The sequence below is a fragment of the Tursiops truncatus genome, chromosome 2, assembly GCF_011762595.2.
Source record: "Tursiops truncatus isolate mTurTru1 chromosome 2, mTurTru1.mat.Y, whole genome shotgun sequence".
Taxonomy (NCBI): domain Eukaryota; kingdom Metazoa; phylum Chordata; class Mammalia; order Artiodactyla; family Delphinidae; genus Tursiops; species Tursiops truncatus.
The window spans coordinates 162924107-162951996 of record NC_047035.1 but is presented as its reverse complement, the minus strand read 5'-3'; the positions used below and the strand labels follow the sequence as shown (position 1 = coordinate 162951996).

The window sequence follows — 27890 nt, the reverse complement described above, 5'->3', positions numbered from 1 at the left end:
GTGGTTTCTTCAACATCCCTTGACATGATCATATGACCTAATAAGGATGAATATATTACTAAGGTCCCCCTTTGTATTTCTAAGATAAAGTTTACTTGGTCATATAATATTATTCTTTCAATAAACAGCTGGATTTGATTTGTTAATTTATTTAGGATTCTTGCATTTATATATCTTAAAGTAAAAATATTCTAGAATTCTTGGTGTTTTGTTAATTGGATATCTTTAGGTAGGGTTATACCAGCCTTCTAGAATTAGTTCATTATACCTACCTTCTAACATCTAGAGCAGCGGTCCCCAACCTTTTTGGCACCAGGGACCCGTTTCGTGGAAGACAGTTTTTCCACACATGGGGCTGGGGGGATGGTTCAGGCAGTAATGTGAGCAATGGGGAGCGGTGGGGAGCGTCAGAAGAAGTGAGATGCCTCACTCACTTGCCCGCTGCTCACCTCCTGCAGTGTGGCTGGTCCTAATCAGGGGTTGGGGACCCCTGATCTAGAGAGTCAAGAAAATACTGAATTCATAAAACAAAAAAGTGTGCTATGGAAAAAAATCAGAACAAAAATAAGTATCCAAATAAATGAAGTAGAATGGTTGAAAATTATCATCTGGAAAATCTCCTAGAGAGTAGAACAAAAAGACAAGAAATACAGGGAATCAGTCCAAAAGGTCAAAATCTGATTAAAAGGAGTTCCAGTTAGAGAAAACAGACATGAGAGCATTTTTCAATAAATGATACAATGAAGTTTTCCAGGATGAAGAAACACCTGAGACCAACAACGCATGAACACTGAGACTACACAGAAGATCTTTAAAGCTTCTAAGGAGAAGAAGCCTCCAAAGTAAGGCAGGTCAGAGTGAGAGCAGATTGCTTGGCAGCACTAGATTCCGGGAGACAAGAGAACATTGCCCTCACAGTTCAAGGCAGAAGGGTTCTGAATCTAGAACAGACCAACCAGCTATGATGGTCAATACGTGGGGTCCTCACGTATTGACCTCTCATTCTTAAGACAGTTTCCTGAGACTGCACACTCCAGCAAATGAGGGATAAGTCACCAAAGAGGAAGACACAGAATCCTCGGAATAGTGGACTGAGCCCAGTGAATGGAAATCCTGAGACCCCACGGCAATACAGCAGGCGAAGAGTGCAGAAAGTCCACGCTGGAGCAGGAGAACAAAAGACTGTGAGAGAGCAACCACGTGAACAAAAGGCAACTAGAAACTCCACCAACAGAAAACCATACAAAAAAGGCATAGTCCAAATTTAAGTTCAGCCATACCTCAGTTTCAGTTCCAGACCACCGAAATAAAGCAAATATCACAATAAAGTGACCTACATGAATTTTTTGGTTTACACTATATTGTAGTCTGTTAAGTGTGCAATAGCATTATGTCCAAAAAATATACATACCTTAATTAAAGATAGTTTATTGCTAAAAAAAATGCTAACCATCATCTGAGCCTTCAGGGAGTCATAATCTTTTTGCAGTAGTAACATCAAAGACCACAGATCGCCATAACAAATATAATAATAATGAAAAAGTGTGAAATATTGTGAGAATTACCAAAATGTGACACAGAGACACAAAATGAGCAGATGCTACTGGGAGAATGGTGCCCACAGACTTTGTCAACAGAGTTGCCACAAACCTTCAACTTATAGAAACTGCAATCTGCCTGTGCAGTAAAAAAGTGGAACGATAGAAACAGCAAAAGATTCTGACACTGAGAACATTCTCCTTTAAGTGACACAAGAAGTGCGATCACAGTGCAGTACTTACCTCTACAGTGAGTAATGTTTACCATATCACAGTTATGTAAGATCTTACATAATGGCTATATTTTAAACATTTTATATACTTTCAGATGGTTTTTCAATTTTTAAAATCAACAGATTGTGGAAGACTATGGCAAGTTGTCCATCAAAATACGTTATCCCCTTTTCTAGTAATAGAGAAGGCAGGCACACATTTGCCCAGCAACACTGCACTTCCAAGCCCTCCAAGCTCTGCTATGGCTAGGTTACTAATTTCTTCTCAGAGGGACATAACTGAAGTAATGTGTGTCTCTAGGAGCTCTTGCTCACTCTTCCCTCCCACTGAACTGGAGTACCAATTTGCCTGCCGCTCAGCTGCGACCATGCAGGCAAAGACAGTTGCCCTAAAGAATGGCAGGGAAGCACAATGGAAAGAACACGAACATACGGAGTAAAATAAAAATTGTAAACAGTGACAAGCTCCATGAAGAAAAATAAAGCAGAGTAAGAGGTTAGAGACCTAACCTAGGGAGTGCAATTTCAAGTGGGATTCTGAGGAAAGTCCTCTCGAAGAGGTAACATTTGAGCAGAGGCACAAAGCAACTGAGGGAGCGAGGTTGTCTGAGAAAGCGTTCCAGGTGGAGAGAACAGCAGTTGCAAAGGCTTTGAGGCAAGAGCCTGCTTTGGGTGTGCAGAGTCCAGCAAAGAGGTCAATACGGCTGACGAGGAGTGAGCAGGGGGGATTACAGAAGATGAGGCCAAGAGATAGTGGAGGACCAGAACACCTAGGACCTCCTTGGTCAAGGTAAAGATTTTGGATTTTACTCTGAGTGAGACAGGAAAGCACCAGATTTTGAGCAAAGGAGTGCAAGATCTAAAAGGGTCATTCTGACTTCTCTGTGGAGAAGATGCTGTGGCAGGGCAAGTGTGGGAGCAGGAAGGCAGGCCAAGTAAGAGGCTATTTCAGTTGTCCCTGCAAAAGACAGTGGTGGTTTGGACCAGGGCTTATTGGTAGAGGTGGGAAAAAGAGGCTGAATTCAGGATATAATATACCAAAAGCCTGTTAGTTAATTATGTGTACTTGTAAGCATCAGAAGAACTGTGAACATACAGATGGCCAACAGGCACATGAAAAGACACTCAGTATCACTAATTATTAGAGAAATGCAAATCAAAACTACAATGAGGTATCACCTCACACTGGTCAGAATGGCCATCATTAAAAACTCTACAAATAATAAAAATGCTGGAGAGAGTGTGGAGAAAAGGGAACCCTCCTACACTGCTGGTGGGAATGTAAATTGGTGCAGCCACTATGGAGAACAGTATGGAGGTTCCTTAAAAAACTAAAAATAGAGCTACCATACGATCCAGCAGTCCCACTCCTGGGCATATATCCAGAACTGACAAAAACTCTAATTCGAAAAGATACATGCACCCCAGTGTTCATAGCAGCACTGTTTACAATAGCCAAGACATGGAAGCAACCTAAGTGTCCATTGACAGATGAATAGATAAAGATGTGGTATATGAACACAATGGAATGTTACCAGCCATGAAAAAGAATGAAATAATGCCATCTGCAGCAACATGGATGAGCCTAAAGATTATCATACTAGTGAAGTAAGTCAGAGAAAGACAAATATCATATATCACTTATATGTGGAATCTTAAAAAATTGTATAAATGAAGTTATTTACAAAACAGAAACAGACTCACAGACATAGATAACAAACTCATGGTTACCAAAGGAAATGGCAGGGGGGAGATAAATTAGGAGCTTGGGATTAACATATACACACTACTATATATAAAATAACCAACAAGGACCTACTGTATAGCACAGGGAACTATATTCAATATCCTGTAATAACCTATAATGGAAAAGAATCTGAAAAGTGTGTGTGTGTGTGTGTGTGTGTGTGTGTAACCAGGTCACTTTGCTGTACACCCGAAACCAACACAACATTGTAAATTTATACTTCAATTTTTTTTAATGGTTAAAAAAACAATGCTCAGAAAAAATATTTTAAAATTTCAAAAAAAGACTGTGAACAGAAATGCATGTTCTGGGTGTAGGGTACATGGCTTTTCATCAGAAGCCCTGGTTGTAAACTGACTTTCTTTTTTTTAAAGCTGTGTGCATGTATTACCTTGATTTTTAAAACTACTTTTAAAAATCTAAAGAAAAAATATTTTGTATCTTTCCATGTCAGTATATATAGGCCTACCTCGTTCTTTTTAATTTTTTTTTTATTATAAAAGCTTTACTGATTTACAGAAATAGAAAAAAAATCCTAAAATTTGTATGGAACCACAATGGACCCCCAAATAGCCAGAACAATCTGGATAGAGAACAAAGCTTGGAGGCATCACATGTCCTGTTTTCAAAATATGTTATTAAGCTATGGTAATCAAAACAGTAAGGTACTTGACAGCCGACAGCTAGGCCGGGAGGGCAGTAGGAACATTCAGCCTCTACTGAAACACTTGCCAGACCATCCCCTCACCGAAAACAGCTTTACTAGTAGAATTCTAGAGCCATCTATTAATATTTTTGCTTGTCTATATTCCCCCATCAAAGGGCCTTGAGGGCTAATTTGAATGTTCTAGCAAAGTAATAACAACTACTTGCAGACCCTTGTCCAGAGAATGTCCTTCTTTTATCTGGTTCAGTTGTCTTCTTCCACAGAGGACACAGCTTAAGGAGGGGCAAACAGAATAGTGGAGAGAGAGAAACAAGATATCCACCCAGCCTGTTTATACATCAATAGGGTGACAGGTATCACCAACAGATCTCTGTGACACACACTGGGGAAATCAAAGTACAAAGGGCTTGAATCTTTACTGAATTCACCTAGTTGGTGATTGGCAGTAACTCGGGTAAAGTAGTACAGAATTGGCCTTCATGAGAGGTGAGGCCAGACTCCCAAACTGTCAGTACACAAGCCTGTTTTGGATTGCTCTTTCCTTACTTTAGCCAACATTGATTTAGAAGTAAAAAACTTTTAAAGCAGTAAACAATGATTTTCTTTCTTATAAGCACAGTCCTAATTAATTGGAAATCTGTTGAATGAGTATGCAAGGGAATAACCACGTTGGAAGCTCCTTGAGGTGGATAAGACTAGGTCTTATACATACACCACTGTTCTCAGTATTGTGATATGCTAAGTCAATACTTAATAAATCTTTGGTAATTCACCTAAATTGAAAGATAGTTCATTAATAATACCACATCTAGGGAATTCCCTGGCAGTCCAGTGGTTAGGACTCCGCACTCTCACTGCAGAGGGCCCGGGTTCAGTCCCTGGTTGGGGAAATAAGATTCCACGTGCCACGTGGTGCAGCCAAAAAAATAATAATACTAAAATAATGTCACATCTAGTGAATCACAGAATATTTGATTTAAAAAGAAACCATTAATGCAATCTTTTGTTTTACGGATAAAGAAGTAAAGTGGAAAGAGAACAGAATTTAAAAGAAAACCTGGCTTTGGTGTCCTATGCTACCATTTTATGGGCTGTGTGATTTTGTAGGTCCCCATGTCACTCTGAGCTTCAGTTTCTTCGCCTGTGATATGAATTTCACGGGGTATCTGGCAGGTGAAATGTGATAGCGTCATGAAAATACTTTGTTATTATGAACCATTACACAACTGTAAATCACTATAATAATCACTTATTACAGATGTGCGTTCTAGAAAGAAATAGAAGTTCAAGGCCATGGGCTTCCCTGGTGGCGCAGTGGTTGAGAGTCCACCTGCTGATGCAGGGGACACGGATTCGTGCCCCGGTCCGGGAAGATCCCACATGCCGTGGAGTGGCTGGGCCCGTGAGCCATGGCCGCTGAGCCTGCGCATCCAGAGCCTGTGCTCCGCAACGGGAGAGGCCACAACAGTGAGAGGCCCGCGTACCGCAAAAAAAAAAAAAAAAAAAAAAAGTTCAAGGCCACAGAGCTAGTTAATGGCAGCCTGGAACTAGAACCCAGATTGTTTGACTCTTATTTAAGCCACACTGTCCTCTTAGTTCAGCAAAGACTTGATTTTTACACCTTAACCCTGTGTGTAGGACAGCACTATTCTTTGTCAGCCATGCCCTAGATCAAATATCATCTTCAAAGTGAAATCTCTTGGTTTTCTGAGGTTCTGGGCCAAAGGAGGATAAATTTGAGAGCAAGGTATTTCATGTCCCAAGACACTGGCCAGTCCATGGGGCTGGAACTCCAGAGAGCTCCAAAAGCAGTTGCTTTCCTTTGAATATTTGAACCACAGAAATATTCAGCATTTCGTTAAGCTCTAACTGAACACTTGTTCATTTCCTCAGTGATTCATTCAAGCAAAGCATACTTGCAGATTGCATGAAAATTTTTCTATATATATCTCCCATTTACCATTCTTATATGTTTTCTCCTGGATCTTATTTAGTGTCCTATATTACTAATATATTGAGTTTGTAATTTGTACTCACTCATCAGAACCCTGTATCTTACCAAGAGGACAGTATCCACTTTAAAGTCTAGATCTAATTTACTAGTTACAGTGATATTCACTTTGAATACCATGGATGTTTTATTCATGAAGGAACTGGTTTCTCACAGTATAATCTGTGGTCTGGGGATAGCATCGTACTTTATGGTGGGATTTCTTTTATTACCCTGAATTATTTGCTTAACTCTGTCTTATGTATAGCTTAGAGATGCAGCGAGTCAATAGATGGTGACCCTTGAGCAGATGCTAATGTGCTAATGCAATGTAAAATTGCTTCCTTGTGCTAAAAATTTGGGTAACCCATTTAAAAAAGAGGAAAGTGGGTGAATGTATGTTGGCTTGTTGCAATATCTTGCTGATAGACTAAAAATATCTGCAAAACTACACTATTGTCTGTTGGCATAAGTATTTTCTCCCAGTAATTGGCCATCTACATTACTTACAGAGGTGATCAGGAAGTTAATGGAAGGCCCTCTTTGTCAATGATTAAGATGTACACTATTATTATTTCTTGTATTTTCTATCCAGACAGAGGATCCAGAGAAAAATTTAAAGACATTGGAGAAATAATAAGAATGAACAGCACTGCTCTCTACCAGCTGGAAACATTTTTCAGGTGGTTTATTTAATGTTCAGGTAACAGAGTGCCGTTTTTATTTGAAAACTACAGTAGCTCCTGGTTATAACGAGTGCTAGATTCAACAGAAAGTTGGCCAAAATTAAATACAACTGAATGAAAATACAGTTGATCCCTGAACAACATGACAGTTAGGGGCACCAGTCCCCCGCACAGTTGAAAATCCACATATAACTTTACAGTCAACTGTGTATCCATAGTTCTGCCTCCTCAGATCCAACCAGCAGTGGATTGTGTAGTAGTTTAGTACATATTTATTGAAAAAAAAAAACACGTAAGTGGATCTGCTCAGTTCAAACCTGTGTTACTCAGGGTCCAACTGTAATGAACTTCACAGTTACATAATTTTTATTATTAGAATACTTAAAATATCATTAAGTCAGCCAGAATTTGAAAAATATGACTTGAGGTTATCACTAATAGCCAACATTTATTTTCTGAGTTATCTGAGGATGCCAGGAATATGAGTATACACTTTATATAGCTCAGAAAAATGGAAAACTCTTCTGTATGTTGAGTAGAAATGTGCCACTATGTAACTGTCCACCGACCCTAACTGCACCCTATGGAATACAGTTTTCATTTTGTTAATTAATTTTCTGTTACTTTCATCAGTGTTTTCACTGGAAGGAATGAAACCTATTTTAGGTTTCTTTCATTCACTCCACCCTAACCTATATATCCCAGATTTGCTCATAGAGCCCCCATTTCATAAGAATTTTAAAGATAGCTTTAGGTATAACTACATTAAGAAGAAGAATTATAAAAGTATTTTCTGCTTGGAATCAGAACATGATGAAACAAATTTCCCTACAATTCTACAATCCGTGTAACTATTAATACACATGTGGGTAGTGTTATCCAAAAGCCCACCTAAGCCAGTAGCCCACAATATTATTTGTTCACATACTGAGGAAGAAGAGAAGTCTTGTCTATATGGACCTATAGGTCTTCTCCCAAAAGGAGGCTAGAAAAAAGTCATAAATCTCCATTAAGCCAGACAGAGCCCATACCTTCTACAATTGCACATGATATAAAAGCAGAATGAGTAACTGAAAAATTCATTATAGAATAGGTGAGAAGTAATACTAAACATTCATGACTAAATTGGCACCCATGTTATCCAAGTCATCTAGATCTATCAGAGAGAAATAAATTTGGTGATGAATATGTCACCTCCAATGTCATCTCTATTTGCAGATGACATGATATTACATATAGAGAACCCTAAAGACTCCACCGAAACTGTTAGAATTAATGAACTATTTCAGTAAAATCGTAAGCTACAAGATCAGTATACAGAAATCAGTTGTAACTCTGTACACCAACAACAAACTGTCAAAAAGAGAAATTAATTCCATTTACAATAGCATCAGAAAGAATAAAGTGCTAGTTTTACATTTAACCAAGAGGATGAATGATCTATACACTGAAAACTCTCAAGACACTCACGAAAGAAATTGAATGAGACACAAATAAATGGAAAGATATTTTGTGTTCATGACTGGAAGAATTTAATATTGTTAGAATGTCCATACCACCCAAAGCAATCTACAGATCCAGTGTAAACGCTCTCAAAATTCGAATGGCATTTTTCACTGAAATAAACAGTCTGAAAATGTGTATGGAACCACAAAAGATCCCAAATAGCCAAAGCAATCTTGAGAAGGAAGAACAACCTGGAGGGATCACATTTCTGATTTCAACTTTTAAAGTGATAGTAATCAAAACAGTATGGTACTGGCATTAAAAACAGAATAGAGAGACCAGAAATAAATCCACTGGTTTATTTTACTAGTACAGGCAACTAATTTTTGACAAAGCCAAGAATATACAATGAGAAAAGGATAGTCTCTTCAATAAATGGTGTTGGGAAAACTGGACAGCCACACGTAAAAGAATAAAACCAGGCTTCTATCTTGTACTGTACGCAAAAACTAACTCAAAATGGATTAAAGACTTGAACCTGAGACCTGAAACCATAAAACTAGCAGAAAATATAGGGAGTAAGCCCCTTGACATTAGTCTTGGTGTTGATTTTTTTGGATTTGACACCAAAAGCAAAGGTAACAAAAGCAAAAATAAGTGGGACTACATCAAACTAAAAAGCTTCCGCACAGCGAGGGAACCATCAACAAAATGAAAACCTATGGAATGGGAGAAAACACTTGCAAAGGACACATCCAATAAGGGGTTAATATCCAAAATATATAAGGATCTCACACAACACAATACCAAAAAAAAAAAATTCAATTTTAAAATGGGCAAAAGAGCTAAATAGACGTTTTTTCCAAAGAAGACCTATAAATGGCCAAGTATATGAAAAGATGTTCAACATCAGTAATCATCAAGGAAATGCAAATCAAAACCACAATGAGATATCACCTCAAACCTGTTAGGATATCTGTTATGAAAAAGACGAGATAACATGCTGGTGAGGATGTGGAGAAAAGAAAACCCTTGTAGACTTTTGGTGGGAACGTAAACTTGTACAGCCACGATGGAAAACAGTATGAAGGTTCCTCAAGAAATTAAAAATAGTACTACTATATGATCCAGTAATCCCACTTCTGGGTATATATCCAAAGGCAACAAAATCATTATCTCCAAGAGATATCTGCACTCCCAATTTCATAGCAACAATATTCACCACAGCCAGTGTATGGAAACAACTTAAGTGTCCATCAACTGCTGGATGTATACAGAAAATGTGTTTATACACACACACACACACACACACACACAAAATGGAGTATTATTCAGCCAAAAAAAAAGTAAAGCTTCATAGAAAAATTGTAGAAAAGTGGTTGCCAGGACTAGGAGATGGGGGAGATAGGGAGAGGTTGGTAAAAAGGTACAAACTTTCAGTTATAAGTTGAATAAGGTTTGAGGATCTAATGTATAACATAGTGACTACAGTTGACAACACTGTATTATAGAATTGAAGTTTGCTAAGAGAGAACTGAAATGTTCTCAACAACAAAAGTGAATATATGAGGTGATCGATATGTTAATTAACTTAATAGGGGGAATCCTTTTAAATGTATACATATATCATCATGTTGTTCGCTTTAAATATCTTACAATCTTATTTGTCAATTATACCTTTAAAAAAAAAAAGCAAACTGACACCCATGTAATTGAAGTTATCTAGATCTATAGGAAAGAAATAGAATTGGTGGTGACCAATGCTCACTGAAGGATGACTTTCCTTTCCTGAAGTGGCATACTGCCATACTCAGAGACACCCTGGACAGTGAGCTTTATTATTAGACTGTCACTTATTTGGAAACTTCTTAATCTGCCTAGAATAATAAATGATCTGCTGAGGATGCCAAATTTGCCCCCAAAACAGAACTATTTTGCCATATACATGCCTTCTCCTGAGATGGAAACTAATGAAAAGAAGAGAAATTCTCAAGAAAAAAAGGATCACTTAGAGTTATCATTGTTATACAACCATCTCATGGCACCAGGAGATATGGACTTGGCAAAGAGGATAGAACATTAAAATAAATCTTGGACTACATAGAATTGGAAAGTTGACCAGTTGTGCTTTTTGCTTCTTTCTTATAGGTTCTAAGTTGCCTTTTTAAGTGAGAGAAAAGTTTGGCTCAAAGGTGACTATAGTGACATCCCATTCGTTTTATTATTTAGAACTGAGAATCTGAAAGACTCAGATTATAGCAGCTATTTGTTTTGTGTGGTATGGATAGGCCAGATTGTGACATATGCAGATGGTCCCCTACTTACAGTGGTTCAACTTAACTATTTTTCAACTTTATGATGGTGCGAAAGCAATACACCTTCAGTAGAAACCATACTTTGAATTCTGAATTTTGGTCTTTTCCTGGGTTAGTCGTATGCAGTACATACTCCTCGTGATGCTGGGCAGCGGCAGCAGCTGCAGCTCCCACTCAGCCAAGCGATTATGAGGGTGAACAACTGACACACTTACAACCATCCTTTTTTCCACTTTCTGTACAGTATTCAGTAAGTTATGTGAGATATTCAATACTTTATTATAAAATAGGCTTTGTGTTATATGACTTTGTCAAGTTTTAGGCTAATGTAAGTGTTCTGAGCATGTTTAAGGCAGGCTAGGCTAAAAGCTATGATGTTCAGTAGGCTAGGTGTATTGTAAGCATTTTCAACTCACTGAAACTTGTTGAAACTTTATTGGGCTGTAACTCCATCATAAGCTAAGGAAGACATGTACTGTATTCAGAATCCTCTGTCAGTACAAGGAATAACTAACCATGGATTCTCAAACCAACTCATGGATAATAACTCCTTCTCTAGGAGGAGTCCTCCAGGAGTCAGAATAAATATTACACATTGCCTTCAGAAACCATTCCTTCAAAGAAGCCCCAATTTGATTTGATGTGATTGTAGAGCAGTTTATACCCTGGGGCATTTTGTAAACAATAAAGCGTCAGCCAGCAGTTAATGTAGTTTATTAATGGGTGTGGTTAGGTAAAGAGAGGAAGAGAGTCCTACAGATACCACTAGCATCCCAAGATGACTGGGGATACCCATACCTGCAGTACCTGAGGAGCGACATCAGAGGCTTAATGCTGTAGGGGGCAGAGGGGCATAGGCTTCGCTAAATCCAGCCATCCATTAAACAAGCATGCAAATAACAATGACAGACCCTAACTTGGGGAAGGGTGTGGCGAGAGAAAAATCACTAACCAGAATTGCTGCAATATATTATCTAAATGTTCAGTTTTGAACAAAAATAATGAGCCATGAAAAGAAACAGGAAAATATGACCCGTACATTAGAAAAACAGAAGGCAACAGAAGCTGCCGTATAAGAGTGACCAAATGTCAGATTTCACAGAAAAAGACTTCAAAGTAACCCTTGTAAATATGTTCACAGAACTGAAGGAAAGGATGATGAAAGAAACAAGGGAAGATATAATGACAGTGTTGCATCAGACAAATAATATCAATAAAGAGATAGAAATTATTTTAAAAGAAAGAAAAGAACCAAGTGGAAATTCTGGAGTTAAAAAGTACAATAATTGAAATTTTAAAAATTCGGGCTTCCCTGGTGGCGCAGTGGTTGAGACTCCGCCTGCCGATGCAGGGGACGCGGGTTCGTGCCCCGATCCGGGAAGATCCCACATGCCGTGGAGCGGCTGGGCCCGTGAGCCATGGCCGCTGAGCCTGCGCGTCCGGAGCCTGTGCTCCACAACGGGAGAGGCCACAACAGTGAGAGGCCCACTTACCGCAAAAAAAAAAAAAAAAAAAAAAAAATTCACTAAAGGACTTCCCTGGTGGCACAGTGGTTAAGAGTCTGCCTGCCAATGCAGGGGACAATGCAGGGTTCAAGCCCTGGTCCGGGAAGATCCCACATGACGCAGAGCAACTAAGCCCGTGTGCCACAACTACTGAGCCTGCGGTCTACATCCCGCGTGCCACAACTACTGAAGCCCGCGTGCCTAGAGCCTGTGCTCTGCAACGAGAGAAGCCTGCACACCACAATGAAGAGTAGCCCCTGCTCACCACAGCCAGAGAAAGCCCGCACACAGCAACAAAGACCCAACACGGCCAGAGATAAATAAATAAATTCACTAGAGATGCTCCACAGAGAGTATTCAAGCTGAAGAACAGAGAGAAAAACAAAAGAGGAAGTGAACAGAGCCTCAGAGAAAAATGAGACACCATTAAGCACACCAACATACACATAATGGGAGTTAGGAGAGGAGAGAGAGAAAGGAGGGGAAAAAAAATCCAAAGAATGGTGGGTGAAAATTTCCCAAATACATTGAAAAAAGCTAACCTATATACATCAGGAAACATGCTGAATTCTGAGTCGGATAAGCTCAAAGATATCCACAAAGGATGCATCATAATAAAAATGCTGAAAGTAAAAAATAAGGAGAAAACCTTGAAGGCAGCGAGAAGTGACTTGTGACTAACAGGGAACCCCCCCACACACACACACACCAATACGATTAACAGCTTACTTCTCAGCATAAACCACGTAGGCCAGGACAGTGGAATAACATATTCAGAGTACTCAAAGAAAAACTTGCCAACCAGAAATCCTACATCCAGCAAAGCTATTTATCAAAATGAATGCAAAATAAAACATTTTCAAGATAACAAAAACTGAAGTTCTTCAATCTGAAAACAAGTGACCCCAGATTGTAATTTGAATCCACATGAAAAAGAACACCAGTGAAGATAATAAGGTAATTATGAAAGACAGTATTAATAAATGTTTTCTTCTTAACTGATTTAGAAAGCAGTTGTATCAAATAATAGATATATGTTACTGTCAGACCTGTAATATATAGAAAGGTAGTATTTGTCTAATATATTTGCCAATAACAGCACAAAGGAGGTGAGTGGGAGCAAAGCTGTATGGGGCTGAGTAAACCATTACAGATGGTAAAGTAGTAATTATAAGAATATTACTGAGTTTGTAACATGAATAGATACAATATGTATAATGGCCGTACTACAGTATGGGGGTAAAGGGAATAGCGCTAGGGAATTCCCTGGCAGTCCAGTGGTTAGGACTCCATGCTTTCACTTCCGAGGGCCTGGGTTCAATCCCTGGTCAGGGACCTAAGATCCCACAAGACACGCAGCATGGCCAAAAAATGGTTGGGGTTGGGGCTGGGGTCGGGGGCCAAGGGATAGAGCTATACTGAAGTAACATTTCTGTATATCACTGGAATTAAGGTAGTATAAATCTGAAGCTGACTGTCATGTATATGGTAAACCCTAGAGCAACCTCTTAAAAAAAACAAAACTCAATATAGTAAAAAAAAACAAAAAACAAAATCATTAATTAAAATGCTACATTAGAAAATACTCACTTATGCAAAAGAAAACAATAATAGAGGAATAGAGGAACAAAAAAGACATTAAAAGTTAAAAGAAATCAAATTCAACTATATCAACAACACTAAATGTGAATGGATTAAACAATCCAATCAAAAGAGAGATTATCCGACACGATAAAAAAAATCATGATTCATCTCTATGTGGTCTATGGGAGACACACTTTAGATTCACAAATAGAAATAAAATGAAAGTAAAAGGATAGAAAAAAGATAATCATGCAAATAGCAATTGTAAGAAAGCTGGAGTGGCTATACGAATATTAGATTAAGTAGACTTTAAAACAAAAAAATTACTAGAGATAAAGAGGAACATTTTATAATAATTAAAAGGCCAGTCCAGGAAAATATAACAGTGAAAATCATGTGCATCTAATAACAGAGCACCAGAATACTTTTAGCAAAAATTGAGATGGATGAAAAGAGAAACAGATGATTCAACAATAAGAGTTGGAAACCTCAATGCCTCCACTTTTCAATAATGGATAAAACAACTAGACAGAAGATTAACAAGGAAAAATGGAATGATAATAAACCAGCTAGACCTAACAGACATCTCTATAACACCTCATCCAACAAAAACAGAATATACATTCTTCAAGTAAACTGAAATATATTCCAAGATAGACCATGTGCTAGGCCATCAAACAACCTCAATAAGTTTAAAAGGATAGAAATAATACAAGTATATTCTCTGATCCCAAAGGAATGAGATTAGAAATCAGTGTCAGGGAAGAAATTGGGAAAATCAACAAATATGTCTAAATTAAACCGCAGACTCCTAAACAACAAATGAATCAAAGAAGAAATTCCAAGGGGAATAAAAATTCTTAAAGACAAATGAAAAATGAAGACACAACACACCAAAATTTAAGAAATTCAGCTAATGTAATTCGTAGAGGGAAATTTATAGCTGTAAATGCCTTTATTAAGAAAGAAGGCCTCAAACCAATAATTCAATCTTCCACATTAAGACAATGGGAAAATGACAACCTAAACTTAAAGGAAGGAGAAGAAAGGAAATAAAAAAGTAGAGCAGAAATGAATGAAATAAGACTAGAAAAGAAATAGAGAAAAGTCAATGAATCCAAAAGCTGATTCTTTGAAAATATCAATAAAATTGACAGACATTTAACTAGGCTGACCAAAAAGAAAAAGGACTCAATACAGTCAGAAATGAAAAAGGAGATCACTACCAGCCTTACAGAAATAAAAAGGACTGTAAAGGAATACTGTGAACAAATGTATGCCAAGAAGTTAGATACCTGTTTTTCTAATAGATATAAATGAAATGAACAAATTCCTAGAAAGACATAAACTACTAAAACTGAATCAAGTTTAGAAGAAATAGACAATCGAAATAGGCCTATAACAAGTGAAGAGATCGAACTAGTAATTAAAAAAAAAAAAAACTATTCAAAAAGAAAAGCCCAGGGCTTCCCTGGTGGCGCAGTAGTTGAGAGTTCACCTGCCGATGCAGGGGATGCGGGTTCGTGCCCCGGTCTGGGAAGATCCCACATGCCGCGGAGCGGCTGGGCCCGTGAGCCATGGCCGCTGAGCCTGCGCGTCCGGAGCCTGTGCTACGCAACGGGAGAGGCCACAACAGTGAGAGGCCCGTGTACTGCAAAAAAAAAAAAAAAAAAAAGGAAAAAGAAAAGCCCAGGCTCAGATGGCTTCATTGCTGAACTCTACCAAACATTTAAAGAAGAATGAATACCAAAACTTCACAAATCTTCCCCAAAATAGAAAAGGATGAATACTTCCCAACACATTTTGTGAAGCCAGTATTACTCTAATACCAAACCAAAGACATGAGAAGAAAACTACATACTAATAGTTCATATGAATATGGATGCAAAAATTCTCAACAAAATACAGCGAACCAAATCCAGTAACTTATAAAAATAATTATATACCCTAATCAAGTGGGTTTTATCCCAAGAATGCAAAGTTGATTCAATATCTGCAAATCAATTAATGTAAATTAATCATATCAATAGAGTTAAAAAACAAGATCATCTCAATAGGAGCCTTTAACAAATCCAACATCCTTCCATGATAGAAACACTCAACAAATTAGGAATAAGAGGGAAGTGCCTCAACCTGATAAAGAACATCTACTAAAATCCCACAGTTAATATCATGCTTATTGGTGAAAGAGGGGATGTTTTCCTGCTAAGATAAAGAACAAGACAATAATGTCTGCTCTCACCACTTCTATTCAACATTATATGAGGTTCTAGCCAGGGCTGTTAGCTGAGAAAAAGAAATAAGATTGAAAAGGAAGAAGTAAACTGTCCCTATTTGCTAATGACATGATTTTATGTATACAAAATACTAAGTAATTAACTAAAAAACTATTGGAATTAGTACATCAAGATTGCAGTAAACATAAATATACAAAAATGTTTTAGTTTTATATACCTACAATGAACAACCTGAAAATGAAATAAAGAAAATAATTGCACTCACAATAGCATCAAAAAGAATAAAATACTTGGGAATAAATTTAACAAAAAATACAAACTTTAAAAACTACAAAACATTGTTGAAAGAAATTGAAGAAGATCAAAATAAGTGGAAAAATATCTCCTGTTCATGGATCAGAAGATTTAACATTGTTAAGATTGCAATATTCCCCTAAATGTAAGAGCTAAAACTATAAAACTCTTAGAAGAAAACAGAAGGGTAAATCTTCATGACCTTGAATTTGGCAAAAGGATTCTTAGATAGGACACCAAAAGTCCAAGCAACTAAAAAAAAAAAAAGAAAGAAAGAAAAAAAATGTGTATGTCATCAAAATTTAAAACTTTTGTGCTTCACAGGACACCACTAAGCGGGAAAAGACAACCCACAGAATGGGAGAAAATATTTGCAAATCATTTATTTGATGAAGGACTTGTATCCAGAATATATAAAGAGCCCTTACAACTCAATGGTAAAGACAAATCACCCAAATAAAAAATGAGCAAAGGATCTGAATACACATTTATCCAAAGAAGATATACAAATAGCCAATAAACATGAAAAAAAATGTTCAGTATCACTAGTCATTTGGGAAATGCAAATTAAAACCACAAGATACCACTTCACATCCACTAGGATGTGGGATAATACAAAAAGTTGGGTAATAACAAGTTTTAGGAAAGATGTAAAGAAATCAGAAGACTCATATACTGCTGATGTGAATGTAAAATGTTGCAGCCATATTGGAAAACAGTACGACAGTTCCTCAAAAAGTTAAACACGGCTACCATATAACTCCTCAGTTCCACTCCTAGGTATATACCCAAGAGAAACGAAAACATATGCCCACACAAAAACTTATACACGAATGTTTATAGCAGCATTATTTATAATAGCCAAAAGATGGAAGCAATACGAATGTTTATCACCTGATAAATGGATAAACAAAATGTGGTATATCCATACAATGGAATACTGTTCTGCAATAAAAAGGAATAAAGTACTGATATATGCTACAACTTGGATGAACCTGGAAAACGTTACCCTAAGTGAAAGAAGCCAGCCACAAAAATCCACATATTGTATGATTCCATTCATATGGAAGTCCAGAACAGAGAAATCTGTAGAGACAGGGATTTGTAGTTGCTTATTGCTTGATGAGGGATGGGGTGGGATAAGGAGGATGGAGAATGATAGCTAAAGGATATGGGGGTTCTTTTCAAAGTGATGAAAATGTTCTCAAGTTGGCCACAATGATGGCTGCACATATCTGAATTTAGTAAAAACCACTGAATTATACACTTTAAGTGGATGAATTGTATAGTATATGAATTGTATCTCAGTTAAGCTGTTTCTTAAGAAACAGAACAAGGGAGGTCTTTGTGTACTATTCTGGAATAATCTCCAAAATATTTTGTTAAATAACAAGATGCAGGAGAAAAAAAAGAATTATTCCATATCCTATATGTAGGTTGTGTATCCTATAGTTACATGAATCTATAAATGTGTTAAAACTCATAGAACTGTGCAACAGAAGAGGAAAAGGTAATTTTATTGTATTATGATGTAAAAATATAGAATCTTTAAAAATACAGTAGAAATTGAGAGAGGAGAGGTATTGTCACCAGACTTGGTAGTCCTGGTGGTGGGCATCTGGGAAGTCTTCAAGAAGAAAGTCACACTTGCAAGTATTTCGAAGGATGACTTGGCTCCGGACGGATAGATATTTAAGGAGAGGTTTGATGAAGAAAAGAAAATCATTTAAGACAAATGTTAACAATGGCCAAGAGTACAGAGCAGAGAATTTCTGACCATCTGGAGAGCATTAATTGTTTAGTTCGCTGAAAGGAAGGATGCACACAGGAAAGAAAATAGATCAGACTGTGGATTTCCTTGTGTGTCAGGTTAAGAATTGAACACTTTGTTGTATGGTCAGTGATGAGCCATGAAAGGTATCTGATCAGAACTCTGCCTTGGGGATATTATTCCATGGGAACTGCTAATAAATAAGTTGTAGACCAGTTAGAAGGCTGTTATATTAATTCAGTCAGAGAATGAAGGACTAATACAGGTGGTGGAGATCTGAGAGAGATGGGAACACATGGGGTCAGTATTGTGAAAAACGTGGCAGCTGGTTGGGGAGGGAGAAAAAAGTCCAAAAATTGGTTCTTTGGTTTTGCCCCTACGTGACTGGGATGATAGTACTGTTAGGAAAAGGAAGGGGGGAAAGCAGAGAAGTTGATGAGTTTAGGTTGGGAGTTGTTTAGTTTCAGGAGCTAGGAGACGTCTAAATAAGACACTTAACGGCAGTTACAGAGGGAAGCCCCACGGTATGGTCGGCACCACACCTGCAAATTCAACCAACCTCGGATGGAAAATATTTGGGGGGTGGGGGGGAATCCAGAAAGTTGTAAAAAGCAAAACACGTATTTGCCTCACAGTGGCAACTATTTACATAGCATTTAGATTGTATCAGGTATTGTAAGTAATGCAGAGGTGATTCAAAATGTACAAGAGCATATGTGTAGGTTATATAAAATGTGGGAAAGATATATGGCGGTGCAATCAGAAATTTGAGTTGGGAAAGTTGGAAGTCAGGGAAGCTCATGTTGGATAACTTCAAGTTTTTTCCCATAAAATACAAAGCAAGGTCATCTACAGAGAGGGAATAAAATTGAAGAGTGTTTCTAAGCAGCTTTAAATATTTTCTCTAATTCTGCCCTTTTGCATGAATGGAAAACAAATGATCCACATCAATTATAATAGGTAATTATAAGCCTTTAACATTTGCTAGGTATCATGCTAAGAGCTTATTTCAAACTTAAAACATCCCTACCAGACAAAAGGTATTAGCAGTTTTATCCACATATTACAGAGGGTAATACATGAGAGAGAGAGAGAGAGGATTGGAAATAGCTCAAGGTTACCCAGCTAATCAGAGGTGGAACCAAAACTGAATATGAGCTCTAACTCCGAGCTCTGAGGATGTTAGAGCATGCTTTCTGAGGTTTTCCTTTCAAATTTCATTAAAGCAGCAAAATGTTTGTTCAAGAATTTACACGGATTAAGGGGATAGAATACAAAGTATGTATTCCATGTATACAATGAAATGTAATTTTAATATAATTTTAATAAAGTTAACCTTTTAAATGGAGAAGGGATGGCTTGTTTAATAAGTGCATTGGGGCAGTTAACTATCCAACTTTAATTTTTTTAAATTAATTTTGATCTCCTGTTTATATATAATAGAAATCAGAACAGTGGTTGTCTATGGCAGGGTAGAGATGGATTTAGGGGAACAGGGAACTTTCTAGGATAACAGGAATTTTCTGTAATTTGATTAGAATGTAGGTTGCATGGGGGTTTTTTGGTCAAAACTCATTGAAATGTACATTTAAAAATCTGTACATTCCACTCTATGTAAATTTTATCTCAGTTTTAAAAAGGGAAATCTATCTAGACCTCCAATACATCATTAAATTAAAAAAAGCAAGCTAAAGGGTGAGACGTACAATATAATACCATTTATACAGAAGAAAGAAAACATTATTTCTGTGGATCCACACTTGTGTATGTAAATGTCTCATGGGTCTTGGGTCCATCTACTACTCCACCAAGAGGTCCTTCTGCTAGTGTCAGTCTTGGTGCTCTTAGGGTTTCTTTCTGGGATACGAAGAAAAGACTTTTGTATTATAACATCGTTAGCTTAAGAGTAAATTTCCCCATTGTTCATAATACCCCTATGGTATAATATTCTCCAGTGAAGAAAGATACTCTTTCAGGAAATTCTAACTAAAAAACACGACGTGTTTGTATAGTGATTCTGGAAACTAGTACATCTTCACAGGCAGCCTTGTATAATGGGGCTGTAATCAGGTGATCTGAATTCTTGTTCTGACTCTGCCACTTGATTAGATGGATATTTTGGAGTAATTCATTTAATCTCTCTGGGCTTCAGTTTCCATGTTGGTTAAGAAAATGGACTGAACTGATGACTGAGGGTCCATCCAGGCCTAAGATTCAGTAAACTCTGTTCCTTCACACGGACCTTCTATGAAAGAGGTCACTTGACCTACAGTAGACGTATGGAAAGTCAGATTTTTTCTGCTTTTATATTTTGAAACAGGTGACAACCAAAGCCAAGCAACTGAAGGATTCAGTTACCTGCTCCCCAGGTGAGTCAGCACCCACTCCATCCCATTAATCTAAAGCCGTGCCTTCAAAATAAATCCCTTTTTATAATAACTTGTTTTGCCCAATGGACTCTACTGGTCATCTCTGTGAAAGGGATCGAATTACAAGCACCCACAAGCCAATGCAGCCCTGCACACACAGTGGTGCTAAGATGTACTTAATAAGTTTGAAGAACTGTAAAAACCTTGTTCTTCTCTAGTATTGGGGGGAGGGGGGCATGCAGGGGAAAGCCAGTCTGCGCCATTTCCCCACACTGTGCACCATTGCCACCACACACACAAAGCGTCCTTTGGGACAGGCCAAGCAGCTTCTCCAAGAATCTATGTTTCTCAAAATCCATTTCCTCCAGGGACTTCCCTGGTGGTGCAGCAGTTACACGAGTTCAAGCCCTGGTGTGGGAAGATCCCACGTGCCACGGAGCAACTAAGCCCGTGCACCACAACTACTGAGCCCACATACCATAGCTACTGAAGCCCCGTTCTCCGCAACGAGAAGCCACCACAGTGAGAAGCCCGCGCACCACAACGAAGAGCAGCCCCTCCTCTCCACAACTAGAGAAAGCCGGCGCAGCAACGAAGTCCCAACGCAGCCAAAAATAATTTTTTTTTAAAAAAAAATCCATTTCCTCCAAGACTACGTGGAATTTTGTTCAAGTCCCCATACTTTTTGCTCGGAACCAAGAAGAAAATACCTCCTAAACCTTCCAACTCCACTTAAATACAGGTCCCTGCACTCGATGTAACCTACTAGGGACCAGCAAACCCTGAGATCTGGAAACGTCTCCCCTGGAGAGGACGGGGCGTGCGGTTCTGCGGTCTCCAGCGAGGAGGGCATTTCCAGACTGCTCTCCTACCAGCGCGGCTGTTGGTCTGTGTGGAGGCCCAAGCGCGCAACGTGCTTCTGTGAAAGACGCTCCCCTCCGACACAGTCTCCAGAAACCTGCTCCTGAAAAGGCGGTGGGGCACAGACAGATCTTCCTAGAGCACAGGAGGGGTCGGGAGTGTGTGAGCAGGGCGGGAAAGGCGTGGCTGAACACACCCGTGGGTGGCACGAGGAGTGTGCTTTTCTGTCAAGCGAGGCATCGCGGTGGCACAGGAAGCAGCTTGGCTGGGGGGGGCGGTGGGGGGCGGTCCCCCGTGCAGGGTTAGCCCAGCGGGAGGTCTGACGGATTCACTGTACTTGCGCTCGCGGAACTAATAACAACCCTTGATTCTGAAGAACATCTTTCCATACCTCGAGAGTAGCCGCTTATCCCCTCTCTAAGAGACCTTCTCATCCTCTGATCGCAACCTGGCCCTGGGAGGCCCCCGAAGTCCTCAGAGCGGTGGAAGGACAAAGGCTTGGAATCAGACAGAAGTGGGTTCAGATCCCACCTCTGCTGCTTCTGAGACTGACTTCCCTCCTCTGTGCAGTTGGGGTCACGATGGCTGTCTTTATAGAATAGTGTGAACATTAAGTATACAATACATGCAAAATGCCCAGCGCACTGTCTGCTGTGGTGAAGGCAGCTGTCCTGACTCTTGTCACCGGAACTGACCTTGCCCTTCCCCTCCGTGTGTCCTTTCTCACAGGGATGGTCAGACTCTCCGAACTCAGATCCACAGCCCAGAACTCCCGGCCCCCCAAGGCTGCCACCACCTTGCCGGACGACATCATCACTCAGCGGGAGGAGGCCAAGCAGGCTGGGGAGCTGGAGGAGGAGGACGGCGAGGAGGAGGCCGATCCGGAGGCCGCGGAGGAGAGCTGGCCTCGGAGGCGGAGGCCAGCCCGGCCGCCCGAGCCGGAGGAGAAGGTCCGGGGAAAGAGGCAGAAGGACTTCGACATGTCGGAACCGCACGAGTCCAGCGACGATGAGAGCCAGAAGAGAGAGCGAGCGCGAGCCACGGAGGAGCCCTGGACTCAGAGCCAACAGAAGCTTCTGGAGTTAGCATTACAGCAGTACCCAAAGGGATCCTCTGACCGCTGGGACAAAATCGCCAAGTGTGTCCCGTCCAAGAGTAAGGTGGGTGACGCCGGGAAGGAAGGCCTCCGAGCGGGTCTAGATCACACGGACGCGGCCGCAGCGGGTCCACCGGCTTTCCCTCCTCCTACGCGTCTTTCTATCTGCCTCATCTCTTACCTGCCAGTTACCTTCCACTAGATGTCTCCCGAGAGCCTGTGAATCTGCACTCGACTGCTTAGTGTAAATGAGGTCAAGATTCCAAGCTGAATCGTTATACAGACCAGTTATGTTTTCTCAGCGAAAACCCCACGCATAGATCATAACCTGCCCCCACAGCAATCCCGCCAACCTTCTGGAGCGTTCGCTCGGCGGGGGCGGGGCGGGGACGGCCGGGCAGCATCCTTGTCGCTGCGAGGGCCGCGCAGGGCCAGGCCTCCCTCGCAGGCGGAGGCTCCCTTCGGCCAGCAAGGAGAAGGTTTCCCACAGAATCACGAGCCCCTCCAGCGCTTCACAGCTCTTTAACCCGGGGAACACGTGTGGCGGCCGGCGTCGCCATGGTCACCAGTTCTGCCGTGTAACTTGTCTAGTCTCAGCGGTGGCATCTGTGGACCAAAGGCTGGAAGTGGTGTTGGGGGCGGGGTCAGGGAGAGGTTGCCCTCAGGATCAGGATCCAGCTTGTCCTCTGTAGCCCTTTCCTCCCAGTGTACAGCTTTTAGTGTCTGTTTAAACACATCTGCAGAGAGTTCCCAAATGCCAACTCAGATAGGAGGGAAGGGGGCAGCCCCTGTGGGAAGTCAGGCCCTGTCCGGCCTCTGTCTTCTGCTCCGACAGTTGGGAGCTGCAGAGCCTCCGGTGTGATGTTTTCAACCCAAGCCTTTCCTGATACAGCCTCCTGGGCGTCTTTCCTCGTAGCCATACCCTTCGTCTGAGGCACCAGGAACACCGAGAAATCAAAAGAGCCGGTCTCCTTTGCCTTCTCTGCCCATCACTCAGTAGCCTGTGGGCACACTGATGTTCATTTACATTCCTTTTTTTTTTTAATTGAAATTCGATGTCGGAAAATCTAGCTCGTGGCCATGGATGTCCCCGTGCGTACAAGTCTAGTTATCTATCACCTACTTTAAAATGAGGAAGTTGAGAATTCCCGGGGAGAAAAATAAACCATTAGCAGTTGATCTATTTGAGAAACACAGATCCTCCCAGCCCCTCCAACTGGTTTGCCAGAAGTAATTATTTTCCCTGAATTTCTTTAGCATCTGTCGGGACACAGGCATTTACATGTGTGATGAATTGACACTGGCTTAAAATGAAAGAGCTGGAACCGTGGATTCCTGCGGACAGCACACTCAGAAACTCATTGCCTTGGGGGCTGGAAACCTTCCTGGTTCAGGGAGGAATGAGCAGCATGGTTTATTATCCTGCAGGTGTTCCCCTTACGCCTCCACGTCAGAACCAGGTCCAGGGGAGGTTGCCTGCTGGCTCGCCCGCTACAGGGCGACTCCCTGGAAGTGGCCTGCAAGCCGCTGGGAGCCCTGGGCCTGAAGGAGGAGCCTCTGCCTGAGGCCCACACGGGGCTGGGCTGGGCCGCCCACCCTGGCAGGCCTGCTGCTCAGAGCCCAGGGTCCCCGCATCCCCCCACAGAGCACTGGGCCGGCCGGGCAGCTTGGCTGTTAGGGAAAGGGTGACACTTTAGGCAGGTGGCCCTTGGGGGTGCGGAAGAGGCACTTATTAGAAGATTCTCTCAGAACACTACTAGGCCAAAACTCCAGGAAGAGAACGAACACCCGTTCTCTGTCCAGGGCCTCTGATAAAGTCGTCTGCTGTGGAGCACAAACCAGTTCATGTGTGACCGTAAGTTAGTGAAGGCTTACAGTGCCTTTGGGGTGTTTTTGAACAGAAACAGAAATGGATTCTGGAAGGTACCTTGTGATAAACAAGAGAGCAATGAGGCCCTTCCCCTGCTTCATTAGGGGTCCTCATCCCAAGGGGTGACAGCGACAGGCAGCTGGCGTCTGAAGCTACTAGTTCTGTAGCCTGACTGGAAGGCTGGGAGACCTCGGCGGGGCTGGTACGAGCCGGAGGAAGAGCGGGGCACACTCCCCGTAGTAGCCTGTGGGGCTGGGCCGACGTGGCCCTACCGCAGGAAGGTCCCAGGGGCCCCCAGGGAGAGGCAAAGCATAATGAGAATGACGTTGTGGATGCCTGGCCTCAAGGCTTTTCGTTTCTCTGAAGTAATGTGTTGTGATGAAACGGTGAAATGTTAAAATGTTAAGTACCACTGGTGAGTCGAAAGTCACCATCACAGTAACCAAAGTCTCCATCCCACAGACAGCAGCCACCAGCCCCTCCCCCAGGGTGCACATCACATCTCCCGCCCGGGCACCCAGGGAATTCCAGGTGGACAGGACAGCCCTTGGTCAGCGCTGGGCACGGCAGGCTCACCCCACGAGGGTCACTCTGATTGTAACTGTCAACTCTCTGTCTCTCTCTCTCTCTCTCCAGGAAGACTGTATCGCTAGATACAAGCTGCTGGTTGAACTGGTCCAAAAGAAAAAGCAAGCTAAAAGCTGAATCCTCTGGAAGATGATGTTTACCTTATTTTCCAAAAGGATTATTTTAAAAATCTTATGCAGAAATTTGCATTTTGTACCTCACTATTTCTATACGTCATGTGCCTTAGTAAAAAAAAATTAAAAATGTAAAATAAATGTTGTGCTACATTGTTTAAACAAATACTGTGTTAAAGGAGAAAAAATCAGATTTGGGTATTTTATAGATTATTTTCTCTCTCATCACTGCAAAGTTTAATTTCCTGGGGAACAAACTGAATAGTGCTAACAGTGAGGAAAATGGATGATTTTGAAGGAACATATGAGTGAACTAATGTGTAAGAATGAAGACTTAATGTGTTTCTTTGACCAAAGATCACACCAGCTAATGAGTAGCAGGATGCCAGCATTTGGGGGAACAAACCAGCTTTGTATTGAGCTAGCTGGCTGGGAGTAGTGTGGGGTTATCTTAACTGTATGTATATGCATATGTTACATGTATGTAGAAAAAAATAAGTCTAAATGCACAAGGACATAATAAACTCTTAAGTTTGGATGGTTTGGTAGAAGTGCATACCCAACGGATAGAATTTCCAGACAACACGTAGGCAAGGTTTTTCGGATCTGATGACACTGGGTCCCACTTTTCAATACCTGAGTTAAAAATCACTATTTTGTGCTGTTACTTTTGACTGAACCATCACCATCAGCTGAGTGCTCCTTTTTAAATCTGTCATTTGCTCAGGGCTGAGAGCGGTTTGCTGAAGTACAGATTGCCTAAACTTGAAAACCATTAAGATCACCAGAACAGTGCTTCCCTGGTGCCGCAGTGGTTGAGAATCCGCCTGCCAATGCAGGGGGCACGGGTTCAAGCCCTCGTCCGGGAAGATCAGGTGCTGCAGAGCGATTAAGCCCATGAGCCACAACTACTGAGCCTGCGAGCCACAACTACTGAAGCCCGCGCACCTAGAGCCCGTGCTCCACAACAAGAGAAGCCACTGCAATGAGAAGCCCGCACACCGCAACGAAGAGTAGACCCCGCTCGCTGCAACTAGAGAAAGCCTGCTGCGCAGCAACGAAGACCCAACGCAGCCAAAAATAAATAAATTTTAAAAAAAAAAGATCACCAGAACACATTTCAGGGAGGTGATTTGATAAAATGCTATAAAGACGTCATTTTTCTCTAAGGATTGAAATGAGGTTAGATTCCCGGAGAAGGTTTGGGTGGCAGCAGCCACACTGGCTCTGTAACCTTTCAGCCTGAGCAGGACACACGTGGCTCCAGGTAGGCCCGCCTCTGATGCTGTGGACGACCTGCCACCTCTGCGTCGTCAAAAAGAGCAGTGGAGAAACTGTTCCAAGTCATTGTTTTCATGAACTGAGTCCTCGGGCAGCAGCTCCCCTGAGCCTCATCCTGGTCGGGAAGGGGAGGCAGCCGGGGAGGGAGAGGCTGCCTGGCCTGCATGTCAGGAGGCCTCTTTCTAAGAACAAACAGGAGCCGGTCACAGGCGGCACCAGAGCCAACAGCTTCTGCCCCAGAACTTTCTCCTGGAGCCAATGGGGCCATGAGGTTATTACTGTGCATTCGCTTCGGGCCAAGGCCCACTCCCCATTGGTGTGGGACGTCTCAGAGGAAGAAGCTGGTGCGTGGAGGGAATCAGGAAGGGACTGTTCTGGCTGCTTTCCAGGCCTTGGGTCCATCCTGTCTCCGAGTCCAGGGTCAGGCTTGTCACACAGCTTGGTTGTCCAGCCTGTGACATTCTGTGAGCATCCTTCCATGAAATCACCCTTTTCACTTATGGTACTTTGAATTGGGTTTCTGTTGCATGCACCCCCAAATCCCATGACCAGATTTCTGGGCTTCCAGTGTGGGGAGAGACCCACAGGGGTCCAAAGATGCCTTAAGAGGTACAATTTAGGATGAAATGCCCTAATTTGCCTACCAACCTCATCTTTTGCACACTCACTAAGGAGGAGTCTTCTAGCATGGTTTTCTACTATCCCTGCCACCAGCCCCTTTCTGCGCGGCCTCCCCTATTTGGGGGACCTGGAGCTGCTGAGTTTTGTTGAAGTAGGACCAGTGGGCCGGGTGGGGCAGGGCTCAGGAGCTCAGCTGCACACAGGAGATCCGTGGGGTTCAGCTTGAGTGAGGTCACGGTCGGGAAAGCAATGGCACCTCCAAAAGGGGTTCCCGACACAGGTCTCATGGGGACCAGGCAAGGCCCCCCTCTCCTTCCTGACGCCCCAGGGAAGTGCTCTCTAAACCCACCCCTCAGCCCCGCCTTGTGACCTTATCTATCTGTTCACAGCTCCGAGCTGTGTGACATCAGTGCCTTGTCTTACCTCTTTGTCTCGATTCCCTATCTGGAAAAATAGGGAATAACGGTGGCTGCTGCATAGGTTGTTACGATGATAATCTGGCTTGTTGAACACAATAAATGTTCTTTTTCTATCTGACCATCCAGGCTTCCTGTTACCATCATTTTCAGCAGCTGCAGACGCAGGTAGCAGGGCTGACAGGCCACCAGCCACGCTCATTTGGTCCCTCGCGGGCGGGAATCCCTAGCCTGGGCCCCAGGAGTCCTGGGCACTGTACAGGCCCCGGTGGTCTGGGAGCCCTGCCAAAGGTATGCAAAGTCTTTATTCTTTTGGACGTGTGGTTTTCTGGAGAGAGGGTACACATCTTTCACCAGTTGCCCCAAAGGTTCCTTACCCAAAAAGGTTAACTCAGGCCTCTGCTCAAGTGTTTACACTGACTGCAGCCCACCAAGGGCCCACGTGGTACAAGGACGATCCTCAGACTTGGCCTCTGACAAAGAGGCCCAGAATTCAACCTCAGAGTCGCCACCCCACTCAGACCCTGGCAGAGGGAACGGCAGGAGGTGTCTCTTCGTGCGGGGCTTGGAAAGCGCTGGCCTGGCCCCAGCACACGCCGCCCACCTGCGCCCCCTGGCCCCACACGGCTTGGGGTGTCTGCCCCCATCTCCCCGGAGAACTG

At 41.8% G+C, this 27890-nt stretch overlaps 1 protein-coding gene across 3 annotated transcripts in view; it reads left to right on the top strand.

Moving 5' to 3' along the window:
* Positions 1-27350, top strand: part of DNAJC1 (DnaJ heat shock protein family (Hsp40) member C1) — a 202022-nt gene extending 174672 nt beyond the window's left edge. For 2 of the 3 annotated variants that reach the window (XM_033852435.2, XM_033852436.2), the window contains 3 exons: positions 20334-20382; positions 21973-22403; positions 24846-27350. In XM_033852435.2, coding sequence (XP_033708326.1) covers positions 20334-20382; positions 21973-22403; positions 24846-24914 — 549 coding nt within the window. In that variant the 3' untranslated portion in view covers positions 24915-27350. Of the gene's footprint in view, positions 1-5443; positions 5621-20333; positions 20383-21972; positions 22404-24845 lie in introns of those variants that run through there. The other variant, XM_073801646.1, reaches the window with a different exon arrangement.
* The last annotated feature ends 540 nt before the right edge of the window (positions 27351-27890 follow it).